Source organism: Barbus barbus (assembly GCF_936440315.1).
Source record: "Barbus barbus genome assembly, chromosome: 31".
NCBI lineage: Eukaryota > Metazoa > Chordata > Actinopteri > Cypriniformes > Cyprinidae > Barbus > Barbus barbus.
Genome location: NC_136759.1, coordinates 16,782,007 through 16,797,412, shown reverse-complemented (window position 1 = coordinate 16,797,412; position 15,406 = coordinate 16,782,007). Strand labels below are relative to the sequence as shown.

The window sequence follows — 15,406 nt, the reverse complement described above, 5'->3', positions numbered from 1 at the left end:
ACATTTTAATATATATATTTAAAAAACAGTCTATTTTAAATTGGATTAATACTTCACAGTATTACTGTTTTTACTGTATTTAAAAAAATACATGCAGCCTTGGTGAGCATAAAAATCTTGTTTATGGTCTATGATTTTAATGGTGGGGGATAATGTAATGTTATAAAAGCTATTAAATTGAAAAAATGATGAAAACACAAAGAACACTCTTAAAAATAAAGGTGCTTCAAAAGGTTCTTCACAGCGATGCCATAGAAGAACCACTTTTGGATCCACAATGAATCATTCAGCCAAAGGTTATTTAAAGAACCATCTCTTTCTTACCTTTTTATAATCTGAACCTTCTTTCACCACAAAGAACCTTTTGTGAAACAGAAAGGATCTTCAGATCTTAAAGGTTCTTTATGGAACCATTTAGACAAAAAGGTTGTTCTACGGTATCGTGAAGCACCTTTATCTTTAAGAGTAATAAAGGAGGGACTGAAGTTTGATTAAATAAATGCACCTGAATGAAATATTGAAACAGTTGATCTTATGAACACTAATTCAAAACAAATCTGAACAATAGTTTAGAAATGATTTGTTGTAGTTGCATGTATATATCTGTAAGAAGCAGTATGTCTGCAGAAGTTGATATGAACTATATATTCACTGATATGAACACTAGAGGACGCAGTCGAAACATTATGCCCATGGCACAGAGATGCGCCTGTGATTCTGCATTTCAACAGCATTTTCTCTCCCTTTCATGTGGGAGATTAAACATATTTTTGTTTAATGAATAATTAGATTAAAACATCTAGATCTAATTAATGTTTTTTTAATTATTTAAACGACTAAACCAATGTGATTTAATCATATAGCCCAAGGAACAACAAAACTCTCTTCTTTACTGTTCTTATTTTCTTTACCTCTGAGCATCAACTGGTGAGAGCATTTAATGACTTAATTTCAATTAATGTAATTAAATTTACATTAATTTCAATTAAATCCCATTCTGATTTCTCTTAACTTTAATTTATGAAAACTGCTTAAATGTACATCCACATGTTGAGAAATAATATGTTTTCTTTATATAAGCAGCTTAACAAAAGAAAATTATCTTTTGCTTTAGAAAATAAAACATAATAACAGAGCAAAAAAATACAGGAGTGTCCAACATCAGTAAGCTTGTATTTGGATAACAACCCTGTCCTCTGAAATGTTAGCTGACATTTTTGTCCTCCTTTGAAACTGTAGTCACATTTCAAAGGTTTTATTATTCATACAAACAAAACATGTATGTTGAAAGTCCCTTACTATCAAGTGTTTCGGATAGATTTCACTCGGTGGGCTGGGCTATTCACTATATTTGTCAGTAATAAAAACAAGTATAGTAAAACAAAATAAATGAATCGGTAATCTATTTTCTTGATTTGGTAGCCTTTGTGTGAAAAATTGATAATGCATTGTTTTCATGCTAATTCTAATCATAAGAAATTAATTGTCATGCAATTCCATGCAATGAATCAAATTAGTTGATGCTTATGTATATGCGGCTGATCTGACTGTAATATAAACTATATGAACTATATGGGAGTATGCTATACATTTGATATCTGTGTAAATTTAACCCTAGAATTAAGGGTTTAACTCTGCAAATGGTGATTGCATTATAAAATGTTCCTCAATATAAATGACTCTTAAAAATAAAGGCGCTTAAAAGGTTCTGATGCTCTGCATAGAAGAACTATTTTTGGTTCCACAAAGAACCATTCAGTTAAAGGTTCTTTAAAGAACCATCTCTTTCTTACCTTTTTATAATCTGAAGAACCTAAAGAATCTTTTGTGAAACAGAAAGGTTCTTCAGATGTCAAAAGTTCTTTATGGAACCATTTAGACAAAAAAATGTTCCTCTATGGCAGGGGTAGGCAACGTCGGTCCTGGAGTGCCACTGTCCTGTTTAGCTCCAACCGTATCAAACACACCTGAACAAGCTAATCAAGGTCTTCAGAATTACTAGGGCTACAGGCAGGTGAGGTTTTTTTCAGGGTTGGAGCTAAACTCTGCAGGACATCGGCACTCCAGGACTGCCTACCCCTGCTCTATGGCATCGTGAAGCACCTTTATTTTTAAGAGTGTATGAGAATATATTGACCTCAGCAGCTGCTCTCAGTACAGTGATCACTAAAAACAATTGAATGTCATGTAATCCATCAGGATGAATCAGAGCACATGGCCACCTGACAGTACATCTGGGTCATTTCATGGGTGGGTGTTGTAAAGTACAGTACATGGTTGCACTTTCAGGATTTATTCTGTATTAAATTCAGGAGAAGGGGGCCATTTGATCACATTTGGTCTGAATAGTATACCTGTCCAAAGTTCAGCATATTTGATTTCAACACAGCCTAATAAGAGCAAGATTCTTCAAAGGCAGAAACCATTTGATCTTTTTTGTAACCATTAGCATCCCAACAAATTCAATATTGGTTATGACTCATAATTATACACTACCAGTCAAAAGGTTTTGAACAGTAAGATTTATAATGCTTTCTAAAGAAGTCTCTTCTGCTCATCAAGCCTGCATTTATTTGATACAGCAAAAGCAGTAATATTGTGAAATATGTTTACCATTTAAAATAACTGCTTTATATTTGAATATTTACATTTATGCATTTAGCAGACGCTTTTATCCAAAGCGACTTACATTGCATTCAAGTTACAGTTTTTACATTTTATCAGCTCTTATTTTGAATATAATTTAAAATGTAATTTATTCCTGTGATCAAAGCTAAATTTTCAGTCTTCAGTGTCACATAATCCTTCAGAAATCATTCTAATATTTGCTGTTCAATCAACATTATTATTATCAATATTTAATATTATCTTTGATTAATAGAAAGATCCAAAGATGAGAATTTATCTGAAATAAAAAGCTTTTGTAACATGCACTATATGTCACGGGGCACACAGCAAGGATGATACAGGAACACGAGACGAGGGTGTAAATTCAAAATAACAGTCTTTACTTCAAACAAGGCAGGGCAAGACAAGGCAAGGCTGACACAGACAGGAACACCGGGGAGTAACGAGTAGACCAGACCAAATTAAATTGAACAGACAGGACTATAAATACACAGGATAATCATAGATAAATGAGACAAATACAGCTGGACAAGAATTAACTAATAATCACACTAGACGAGGACAGGAAACAAACCAAATATGGAAACATGAGGCGGGAACACATGACACACACGACAGAGGACTGACACTATACCAGGGATCCTCAAATCTGGAGCATTCCTGCAGAGTTTAGCTCTAACCCTAATCAAACACACCTGAGCATGCTAATCAGAGTCTTCAAGATCATTAGAAAATCACAGGTGAGTTTGATCAGGGTTGGAGCTAAACTCTGCAGCAGATTGGACCTCCAGGGTAAGATTTGAGGAACCCTGCACTATACCATTCAAAAACTTTGAATCTGTATTTTTTATTTTTTTTTTGGCAAATAAATTATAGAAATTAATTCTTTTATTTAGCAAGGATGCTTTAAATTGATGAAAAGTGACGATAAAGACATTTGTTACAAAAGTTTTCTATTTCAGAGAAATGTTGTTCTTCTGAACTTTCTATTCATCAAAGAAACCTGAAAAAAATTCTACTCAGCAGTTTTCAACATAATAATAATAATAAATGTTTTTTTGAGCAGCAAATCTGAATATTAGGATGATTTCTGAAGGATCATGTTACTGGAGTAATGATGCTAAAAATTCAGCTCTGAAATCACAGGAATAAATTACATTTTAAAATATATACAACTCGAAAACTGTTATTTTAAATAGTACAAATATTTCCAAATGTTACTGTTTATGCTGATCAAATAAATGCAGGCTTGGTGAGCAAAAGAGACTTGTTTTAAAAAAAGATCTTACTGTTCAACAACTTTTGACTGGTAGTGTATGAGATTTTATCACTCTGTGGAATGTAAGGAATAACACATAAAAGTTTGGGGTTTGTAAGATTTTGTTTGTTTTTCTGAAAGAAGTTCATTCTTTTATTCAGCAAGAATGCATTAAATTAATCAAAAGTTGGCGGTAAAGACATTTATAATGTTTCAAATAAATGTTCTTTTTTATGTATCATGGTTTCCACAAAAATATTAAGCAGCACAACTGTTTTCAACATTGATAATGTTTCTAGAGTACCAAATCAGCATATTAGACTGATTCGTGTTCTTGAGGAAGCATAGTAAATGTATGAAGATGAGAAGGTGCTTTAAAAAAAGTAGTTATTACTGCATATCAACACATCCTATTTATGAAATATAAACTCATTAAATCAGAGTATTAAATATGGCAGCTATCATCTGCTATTATCTATTAGCTTTACTATTTAAGGTCAAAAATGGGTAGTTTGTGATCTTCATGGAGTGGATCACTAAGCGTTTCTAAGCGTTGAGATAAGCACAAGGAACCAGGAGGCCACAGTGACAATAGCAGCACACTCACTATCAACCCTGATGGACTGACACAGAGAATAGGCCCTTTAGTCACTTCAGCCGCCGATGAAAACATAATTCCTGCCTTCAGTCCCACACTGAGCTCAGACATTATTGAGCGATGACAGAGGCAGATCAAGCCATGAGGAGACGAGTGGGAAATCGTAAAAGCTGCTCATGTTTCTGGCTCCATAAAAAAAGAATTGTTCAGCGCATTGAGATTGTGATGGATTTTCCCATGTTGTCCAGGACAGCTCTTTTTGTTTAAGACATCTGATAATGGCTCATTGTTTTGGCCGCAGTAGAGGCCCGTGGTGCGGACAGCCCTGTGGAGATGCCAGGCTGCCCATTCACTCAGCAGCGGCAGGCCGAGACACATGGAGCACAGCTCACCTGCATCAGGGGACTGAGGTAGGGGACTCAACACTTTATGCTATTATCCTGTTGCCATGTGGTTAAGTCAAAAATGTTACTGTTATGCTAGTAGTTAGTTTTTTTGTTTTGTTTTTAAATGGCAAAAAATGTCTGTTCTCCTTGCTTTCCAGGTGTTGAAATGGAGTGGATATGTGTTCCTCTTGTGCTTTTCTGTGGGATTCATTTAGCTTTTACACAGTTCAATGGATTCAATTGTGATCCAAACTACCACAGCAGATTCCCTGGTAAGAAAGGCCTAATAAACAATAATACATTACAGTTCAAAAGTCAGTTCTAGTACAAATTCTATTTCAAATAAATGCTGTTCCTTTCAAAAAGAAAAATGCATATGCTTAAATTTTTAATTAGTACAAATAATTAAATTTTTTATTTCTATAAATATTTACAAAAAAATTTAATATATTAAAATAAAAATAAAAATCTATTTAAAATTGCTTTTATTATTATCTTTATCAGTATCTTCTCTTTCTATGATTAAATCTAAGCTTAAATCTTATTTTCTATCTATGGCATTTAACAACATATGAATTTTTACGGTATGTATTTTACTTTGTTGATTGTAATTATTTATTTTTTGGATTGTTTCTAACGTTTTGTACAACACTTTCGTCAACTTTTAGGTCGTTTTTAAATGTGCTTTATAACTAACTAACTTATTGTTGCTGTAATTATTATTATTATTATACATTTTAATGTATTTTTGATTACAAACAGCCTTCGGGAGCATGAGAGACTTCTTTCAAAATTATTACAAATCTTACCATCCCCAGTCTTTTGAATAGTAGTGGGAATAAATCAATTTTTTATAATTAATCATTTATTTTTAAAATGCTTATTTTTCTGTAACTAACTTTTTTAATGTAACTATGTAAGATCATGAAAATATTATTATATAGTGGGTTCCAAAAGATTGAGTCTGCACTGAAAATATGTAATTTGCAACGTAACTTAAATGTGGAAATAACAAGAAATTTTAGAATATTGAAAAATGTATAACAAATAAATGTTATGAAGTAAATGAGCAAGTAGTATTTCCAGCTCCAAAAGATCAAATATTCTTGCTTGTGGAGTTTATGGAGCTCAAGTGCTGCTATCATTAAAGAAAAAGGGGGACGAACCAAATACTGAAACATTCTGATATTCAGAATGATATTTCAGTTCAGCTTTGCACTTACATTGTCACACTGATAATATCATTTGTAATGGAAAATGGAAAAAAGACAATGCTAAATTGAAGCATTTCCTTTATTTGACTTTTGGACTGTATTTTATTGTAAGCCCATGTTTAGTAAGGAATGCTGTCTCCAATTGCAACGCATATTATGAGGGTTTCATTTACTTCAATTTTTTTTTTCTCAAGGTGAGAGAGATATCAGTGTATACTGTGGCGTTCAGACAATCACACTAAAGATTAACCTCTGTCCTGTATTGTACTCTGGATACACTGATGCTGACTTGGCACTGAACAGTCGTCATGGAGACGCCCAATGCCGAGGCTTCATAAACAACAACACTTTCCCCACAGCTGTGCTCTTCAGTATCAGCCTGAGCACACTGGAGGCCTGTGGAAACACGCTGGAGGTAAGGGATGCATTCATTCACACACAAGTACTATGGTATAGTTTTTGGACATGTATTATGGGAATACCATGGTATGTGAATATGGTAATCATTCAGTACTATTGAACTGTCTATGTTAATTTGCACCAGCTTCACTTTTTGCACTGTTTGTGTTCACCCAAAAATTACAAGGTGCTGAATATGTACTCCCGGGCTATCCAAGTTGTAGATGAGTTTGCTTTTTCACTGGAACAGATGTGGAGAAATGTAGCAGTACATCACTTGCTCATCAATAGATCCTCTGCAGTGAATGGGTGCCGTCAGAAGGGTGCTGTCCAAACAGCTGATAAAAACATCACAATATTACACATAACACTAATCCATCAATTAATGTATTGTGAAGTGAAAACCTGTGTTTGTGATAAACAAGTCCATAATTATGACATTTTTAACTTTGAACCATTGCTTCCATGGCTAAAATAACAATCCATACTTTATAATTAGTGAAAAAGTCCATTCCCTTTTGTCCTCTCACATCAAAATCTACAGACATATTTTTGTGGATTATTGTGATGTTTTTATCAGCTGTTTGGATTCTCATTCTGACGGCACCCATTCACTGCAGAGGATCCATTAATGAGCAAGTGATGTAATTCTACATTTCCCTTAATCTGTTGCAATGAGCAAACAAACTCATCTACACCTTGGATGGCCTGAGTAAATTTCCATAAAATTTAAATTTTTATGTAACATAACTGAAATGTAATTCTAAATAACAAATTTGATTATATGAGTTTAAAAACTTTTCTATTTCTCTAATCAGGTTTCTACATCTCAAGGCTTTAACCTGTTACCCTGCGCCCCTATTTTTGAGCATTTTGTAAAAAACGATATAACCAAATAAAAATGTCTGTAGCTCTTGAACCCTAAGGTCTATATTTAAAAATCTGGTGTTGTTTGAAACTAGACACTTGATCCTTTGTTACTCTAGAGTCATAATAACTCAAAATTAGTATAGCAATAGAGTAAAACAAGGTAAAATATACATGAAATTGACTCGCGATATGTTTTAATGAAGCTCACTAAGGGAAAAATGGATGAGACTTTCATGCCAAAGGCCTGAAAACACCATAAAGATAAAGCTGAACATCTGACCATGTTTTGATTCAAATTTGAGGATGATACTCCCAAAAATGTAGTTTCTGTAAGCTTTTATTTAAAAAAAATCTAGGCGTCCTTTCAAAAAAGCCATTTGGAGACCCCAAATAGACACTTTGTAAACAAATGTCCAAATGAGTCAAAACTACATAATACATATATGTATATCAATTCAGAACTGCTCTGCCCACCAAAACACACAATAAAAAACTATTTCTGAACAGCATTTGTAGTGCTGACTCATTTAGTCATTTGGTTAGTCTACAAATGGCATTTTTGAAAAAAAACGCCTAAATATTTCCTGAAATAAAATATGAAATAATAAATTTTTTATAGGTAAAGACTTACAGAAAGTACATCTTTATGGTATTTCATTTCAAGAAAAGCTTTGGAAAAGTCATTTGGATATTTTATTTCAAGAAAAGTCTAGGAATCCTTTCAAAAATGCTATTTAGAGACTCCATAAGACACTGCATACTACATATGTATATCAATTCAGAACTGCTCTACCAATGAAACCACAAAAAAACACAAAACTATTTCAGAATTTGAACATAACTAAACAGTCTTTATTCTGAACAATTCCAATAATGAAAACAGTGAACCAAAACAGATTTGATCATTTTTGAACTAGTGAAAACACAAAACATGCAAAATACATTGTTTTTACAACATTTGTATTTTTTATTTATTTTATATGGTGAATATTATGAATATTACTATTTTACTAATATAGTAATAGATTACTATTACTAATATTACTAAATAATAAAAAAAAAAAACTATTTACAGTATTTACAGTGGAGGAAGACGCTCTAGCAGCCACTAAAATGGTTTTTTTTCTGACCATCTGGATTCACCAGACCTCTGAAAAGACAGGGAAGAGTGAGAGAAAAAGAGTGAGAAAGTGTGTAAGCAAAACAAATCAAACTTGCAACACTGTTTACATTTTGTACACACACACACACACGCGCGCACGCACACACACACAATAACCGGGACATACCCACAAACAAACACACCCACCCACCCACACGAACAAAACTCATGTAATCCCCTCATATTATCCCTCTCCGTTGTCATTTTTAGAATCTAAAACAGCTAACATGAAACAAAAGCTGCAAATACATGATAAAGACACATAAACATTCAAGAGGAGGGTGGAGACACTTACGTGCTAATGCTATCCACGCTTCCCAGCGATCTCAGCGCGTATTCGGCTACTAAATTAGCCATTTTTCTCCCCACGTCCTCCAAAACACCACCAAACGCCACAGAAACACTTCTCAAGTCGAAGATCCACGATGGAGAGATTCAGATGTGAGCTTTGGACAACATCTGTTCGCTGATAGCCAGTCTGTGTAGCGCTGCGACGCCATTATGTGTACGCTTCATGCGTAACCCGAGAGCGCACGAAAACACACGGACAATACGCCGAGCTATTCTCTAAACAATCTTACGTAAACTATTCAAACTGTCAATCACTGTAAACGTCCTTGTGGTTGGCTAACACTTCCATCCATCAAAACTGTGCTGGCGAGGCATTGGCTGGGTTCAAACACCCCTATTGTGATGTGTCCGGATTGACACCTCGCTGACCCATTCACGGACGCGCTTACTGTCCCGGGTTATAACAGCTCCTGCGATTGAAGGAGAGAGACGAGGGAGGGCTATTCTTACTCGGAAGAGACGATTCTGCTGGAAATAGATGGCGTTTCAAAGCTGGAATACGAATTATAATCGATATTTATTGGAAAATGGACGCTATCGATAACTATAACTCGAATCGCTTATGTAAACAAAGGAGGATCTATCGTGTTTTCCCCTATTTTTTCGTTGTTTTGGATTAAAAAGTGGATGCATTTTGAAGAGTGGACCCTTCTCTTGAAATGTATGCTGGTGTGTCTTGGAATAGTCTGAGCTGACCAGCGCTATTGGCGATCAAACGTGAGTACTGCGGTTCGCTTTGTTCATTTTAAATGGCCGGTCTTTCAGCATTTCTGTTAACCCTTTCCTCTCTGGTGTATTGATTTCAAAAACAAGCTCACATCGTTAATCTTGAGTGTTTTAGCTTTCAAATGATATATAGTTAATGATAATTGATTGAATATTGTTCTAAAACAAAGGTAATAAAAAGTCCGACCACGCCCGACCACGCCCTTCCGGCCCGCCCACGGGCCGATGCGGGTTAACAGGTTAATGCCTATGGGAACCTCTCCATGGTACAGATGGGTAATATATCAGGCTACATTGACACCCCAGACCCTCCAACTGTTATCAGCTACCTGCCAGGTCTGGTGTATAAATTCAGCTGTAGCTATCCTCTGGAGTACCTGCTCAACAACAGCCAGCTGGCAGCGTGAGTCTGTTTTCTGATGTAACAACCTACTTCTACAACTCTGCATTTATTAGAATAATCAATCCTTTGCTTATACGTTCTGCTGTGAATATACAGCCATAATACCTTGTTTTAATCTCATTCTCCTTTACCAGCTCGTCTGCTGCAATATCAGTGAAAGACAACAACGGCACTTTCCTGAGCACTCTCAGTCTAGTGCTTTATAATGTGAGTGATCTCTGTAGTTCATAAAATAAAATGCATTTTAAAGTATGGATGTGTAGCAATACAAAATGTTTCATACATTTTCTGTACCAAGTTTTTATTACATGTAATTTACAAAGTTAGTAAATTAGGTTACACTTTATTTTTAGGTGTCATTGTTACAGTGTAATTATATATTTAAGTACTGAGTAATATTAATGAACTACATGTACTTACTAGATGGTTAGGTTTAGGATTAGGGTTTTCCTTAGGGTTACTTGCATGTAAGTATGCATATTGTATTGTTATTATAATAGTAAGTACATGTAATGTGTAACAAGGACACCTTAAAATAAAGTGTTAAAAATTTGCAACTAACTATACATAAAAATGTATATTTTATGAATATTGTTAATCATGTTTAAATGTTAATGGTTAATTTAATTACATTAAAATTCATTTATTATTATTATTATTATTATTACAAATTAATTTAGAATTACAATCGAAATTTGACTTATTGACTTACTTGGATTGTAAATAATTTATTTTTAGGATCTAATATTATCAGTTTCATATTGTGGATGTGAACAACAATGTGTATGTAGTTCTCAAAGTTAAATTAAAATATAAAAATGGCATGTTGCAATGAAGAATGACATAGCCCACCATTACAGTATCAAATTTTCTTTGTTTCATATTTTACAGGACTCCACCTTCAGTCAGCTGATCTCTATACCAATGTCCGGCCTGTCCTTGAAAACTCGTGTGTTTGCTGCAGTTAAGGCAACAAATCTGGACAGGAGGTATATTGTACAGAGAAATATGTTTTTATATATTCTAAACTCATTTTAAATTCATTACTATTACTAGTCATGGGTAAATACTTTTTTGAGGCCTTGTTTTCTAAGCTCCTGTTGCTGTTTTGTTTTTGGGTTAGATTAGAGATTTGATTCCCATTAATAGCACAAATGACTGTGTTTTCCCCACAGGTGGAACGTTCTGATGGATCATTGTTACGCCACCCCCTCTGGGAACCCTAATGATGGGATACGCTACAACCTTTTCTTTGGGTAATTTAGTATTTTCTGAAATTATGTGCACATTAACTCGGTGAGTCCTCATTACCTGCTCAACTATACAATGCACAAAGACCTTTTAGAGGAAATCTTTTGTGTGTGTGTGTGTGTGTGTGTGTGTGTGCACAGTTGTGTTTGGGTATGACTGAAGATAATCAATTTATCTGTAGATTTCAGCAGATTTCAAGTTTATTTTTGTGGGGGCTTAAATAGGTGCTACAAGGATCCACAGACAACTGTATTTGAGAACGGAAAAAGTCAAATGGGACGCTTTGCGTTTGAAGTTTTCCGTTTTGTGAAACATAAGAACCAGAAGATATCCACCGTGTTTCTGCACTGTATTACAAAGCTGTGTCGAGTAGATGACTGCGCAATACTAATGCCGGTAAACAGTCATAATGCTGAAGTAATTTATGGTTGATAATGTGTTTTACCTGTAGCAACTGAATGAGAACCCTGACTGTAATATCATTCATGGCAGATCTGTGGAAAACGCAGGAGGAGAGACACTGTGGAGGAGCATGTCGTATCAGGTTCATCCTCAGGGGATGCCGTTATAACTGCAGGGCCCATAATCACTAGGAGCGGTGAGAGCCATCCTCAGCTTTATAGACTTTTTAATCCACTGAAACAAAGACAAACTCAATTTATTTAATTTCTTTCACAAGTTGTCGCACACAGTTTTGGTTGTTAAGTAAATTGAATTATTAACAGTATAAAAGTAAAATCTACTTAACTCTTATGACATTGTATTGAATAAAATGAATGAGTAAACCTAACTTAAAATTACATTTATAGTATTTAACATTTACAATATAAAACAGCATTAAAAATAAACAATAATTATTGTTGAAAAGTAACAAGGGGTCTGTAATTGTTTTGAAAGAACTCTTATGTTAACCAAGCCTGCATTTATTTGATCAAAAATACATATAAATAAATAAATCTTTTGTAACATTACAAATGTCTTTACTGCCAATTTTGATCAATTTCATGCAAGTATACATTTCTGTGAGACAACATCACCTTATAATATAATGTTTATAAAATATATGTTTTGAAAAACAAGAGATGCAGTCAATCACACAGGCCTCAACATTTGGTACACAAAGTATGATAATGGTAACAATAAATGGATTATTTTTCTAAACATGACAGCAAAATCAATAACAACATGGTGTAAAAGCAAACAGCAAAACCAGGCAAACTTATTAATTATTCATGCACCTGTGCACAGCATTGTAATGTTAAGTACATTTTATATATTTGTTCTACCTTTGAAATTGACTTTTATTTGTGTACGATTTTTTTGTACTTTTGTTCATTTTTGAATTGAGGACAAATGTATTAAACCATGAAACCATTTACCACAAAAACCTCTAAAGATACATCTTGCTTGTTTTCTGCAGATGAATCTCCAACCAACAACTCACAACTTGGTAAGATATTTCTTTAAGTAGCCTGCTAAATGTTTTTCATTAGTAGACCCGCCCCCACCACCATACGTCTCCTTTCTGTGAGACATCAAGCTCTGTTTTCACTGTGTAACAATGAACACCAGTGTCAAGTTCTGCAAATGAGATCCATGACAACTGTGGTACGCATTTATAGAACTATCTTGTCTGATTTTGACCGCTATCCCTCTCAACCCCATTCACCCCCACAAACCTCTGGTGACCCCCACTCCCCCCCACTCTACCCTCTCTGTGCCCCTGTAGTGAGCGGATCCTCTCAGCATCTGAATGCTGTAACCAGTGCCTTGATATCGGGTGTGGTTGTGCTGGGTGTGACGAGTCTGGGCCTCTTCATCCTCTCCCTCAGGCTTCTCAGGAAGCCTAGCCCTTCTAGTCTGACAGGGGTCTGGAACCCCAGCTTCAGATGACCATGACGTCCAAATCCAGAGTGCACTAAAATACATCAAACAATATTTGGTCACTGTTCTCACATGTCACAAAATTGCCATTGGGTGGCTTTGTCAAATGAGTTTTCTCTTTTGAATTTATATAAATCTAATAGTGTCTTATAAAATACCTCAGTTTGTTATCCGTATCAGGGTCTGTGATCCTATATGTCTTGAAGTGCAGAGCACAAATTAAATGTAGATTGTTCACATTTAGATTGCAGATTATTTGCTTTAGGAATTATTGTTGCTGTTTTAAAATATGTGTGTATATATGCAATGAGTAGAATAAGTGATGAAAAAATTAGACCGAGGTCTTAGTTGGCAGCAACAGATTAGATTGAATACCACAGAAAATACTGCCCAATTAATATTGATTTTTAATGTTGTTTATTTTTACAAATGGCGGGACAAATCACAGTTGTTTTCTATGGTAATGAACAGTATGACACAGTCACTGTTAACCTAGACAATTTCGTTCATTTGTTTTTAATTTACATGATATAGTTTAAAATATAAATGAAATATTTTTAGATGCACATTTATAGTGTTATTAAATTGATGTGCCATTATAATCTTTTTTTAATTCAAATTGTAAATATGTACAACCTGATGTTTTTCCCGAACAGATTTCGTCAGCTGCATATAATGGACATTTTTAAAGTGTTTTAATATAAAAATGAATTCAAACCGATGTCTCATTTCTGTATACTTATTGCTCATTTGTCTGCATTTATATCAGTTTCACAGATAATTTTCAACATAAAATCACACTCTTAACAATCTTTTTTTATTCAGCCACGAGAAATGGCATCGTAAATACAACACAGACACAAACCACTCATTTAATTCTCACAGTGCCACTGTAGATCATCTGCAGCCTTTCTCTGCATAATCCCAGATTATTGCAGGGCTTGCAGCGAGCCAAAAGATAAAAAATCTAATGCAGTGATTCTTTATCTCCCTTTCGTTCTTATGCGTGTGTAATGTCCACTGCATTGTTTTGCTAAGATATTTAACTGAATACGTCACGGCCAGCATCATATTATGATGAGGTCGGTAACATTTTCCATGGTTTTGTGTCCTTGTCAATAGAGGAAGGCCAACACCCTACACTGATTTGACCCTAATTAGAAAAAGTGTTGTCCTTCCCAGGTAGCTCAGCTGACAGGTTCATGTTACAATTCCATTGGTGTTTTTTGTGAAGTGGTACCTCATTTTCACAGATTTCACATCATTAGCAGTTGATAAGAAGCATCCAGAATCCAAAACTCTAGCATTTTTATGGAACCTTACTATTCGAAAGGCTTCAGAATTACTAAAGTGTTGTTACTCCCAAAGGGATAGTTCACCCAAAAATCAACAATTTGCCATCATTTACTCATCCTCGTGTCGTTCCAAACCTGAATGACTTTCTTTCATCTTTGAAACAGTTTAATGTTTCAACTGTTTCAGTGTTGTTTTAGATGCCATTGCATTTTACACTAAGACATTTTTCAAAATATCATCTTTTGTGTTCCACGATGAACCCCTTCAGCAATCATTATCACAACTATCAAATTGGTGTGTACAAAACGTGTGATTTCATGCAGTGACCATCAAGATTTAAAGCTAACAAACTTTCTAACAGGCATGGAAGGTCAGAGGTCAGACCAACAGACTTTTACCCTGCATCCCAATGTGCATACTATCACATATCTGCCCTAAATAGTATTGAAAATGACTCATATCACATAGAATTTAGGATGGATAGTATATGCACATTGGGACACATAGGTCCAAAGAGAAGATGGGACCTCCCACATATTGTGTACTTCTTCAATAGATTTTGTACTTAAATTGTACTTAAATTACATGTTAATATGTTTCAGGATGTACAAGATGACAAAGACAGTGGTCATTGATTATGGTCTAACTTCAAAGGAGATGTGTAAAGTTTCAAGGTTTGCCTCAAGGTAATGGTACCTTATCCACAAAAGTGAATTGTTCTTGAGAACTCAAGCAACCTTACTGAATGGCAAATGACCTTGTTTTGGCCCAATCCTGCGGAAGTACTCAAACTAACTTCTCCTACACACACATACTACATGTATAAATAACAGACTGAAGCATGTCAGAGTTAATCCAGCAGTGACTTTGAGAAGATAAAGGATCTTTAACAGCAAGGATAACTTTGAGATTTTTTTTCTGGGGTGCTGAGACTCATTTAACAGACATTTTTGGACATTGATGAAGAGCAGATAGTTGAC

At 34.7% G+C, this 15,406-nt stretch overlaps 1 protein-coding gene across 1 annotated transcript; it reads left to right on the top strand.

Annotated features, from left to right (window-relative positions):
- Window positions 1-5,036: 5,036 nt before the first annotated feature.
- Window positions 5,037-13,139, top strand: LOC306851496 (zona pellucida-like domain-containing protein 1; the record flags this gene model as incomplete). Its single annotated transcript, XM_079387775.1, has 10 exons — window positions 5,037-5,142; window positions 6,279-6,526; window positions 9,832-9,995; window positions 10,130-10,202; window positions 10,887-10,984; window positions 11,171-11,251; window positions 11,471-11,642; window positions 11,739-11,844; window positions 12,667-12,696; window positions 12,976-13,139. The coding sequence occupies 10 exons, from the start codon at window positions 5,037-5,039 to the stop codon at window positions 13,137-13,139; spliced, it is 1,242 nt and encodes a 413-aa protein (XP_079243901.1).
- Between the last annotated feature and the right edge of the window lie 2,267 nt (window positions 13,140-15,406).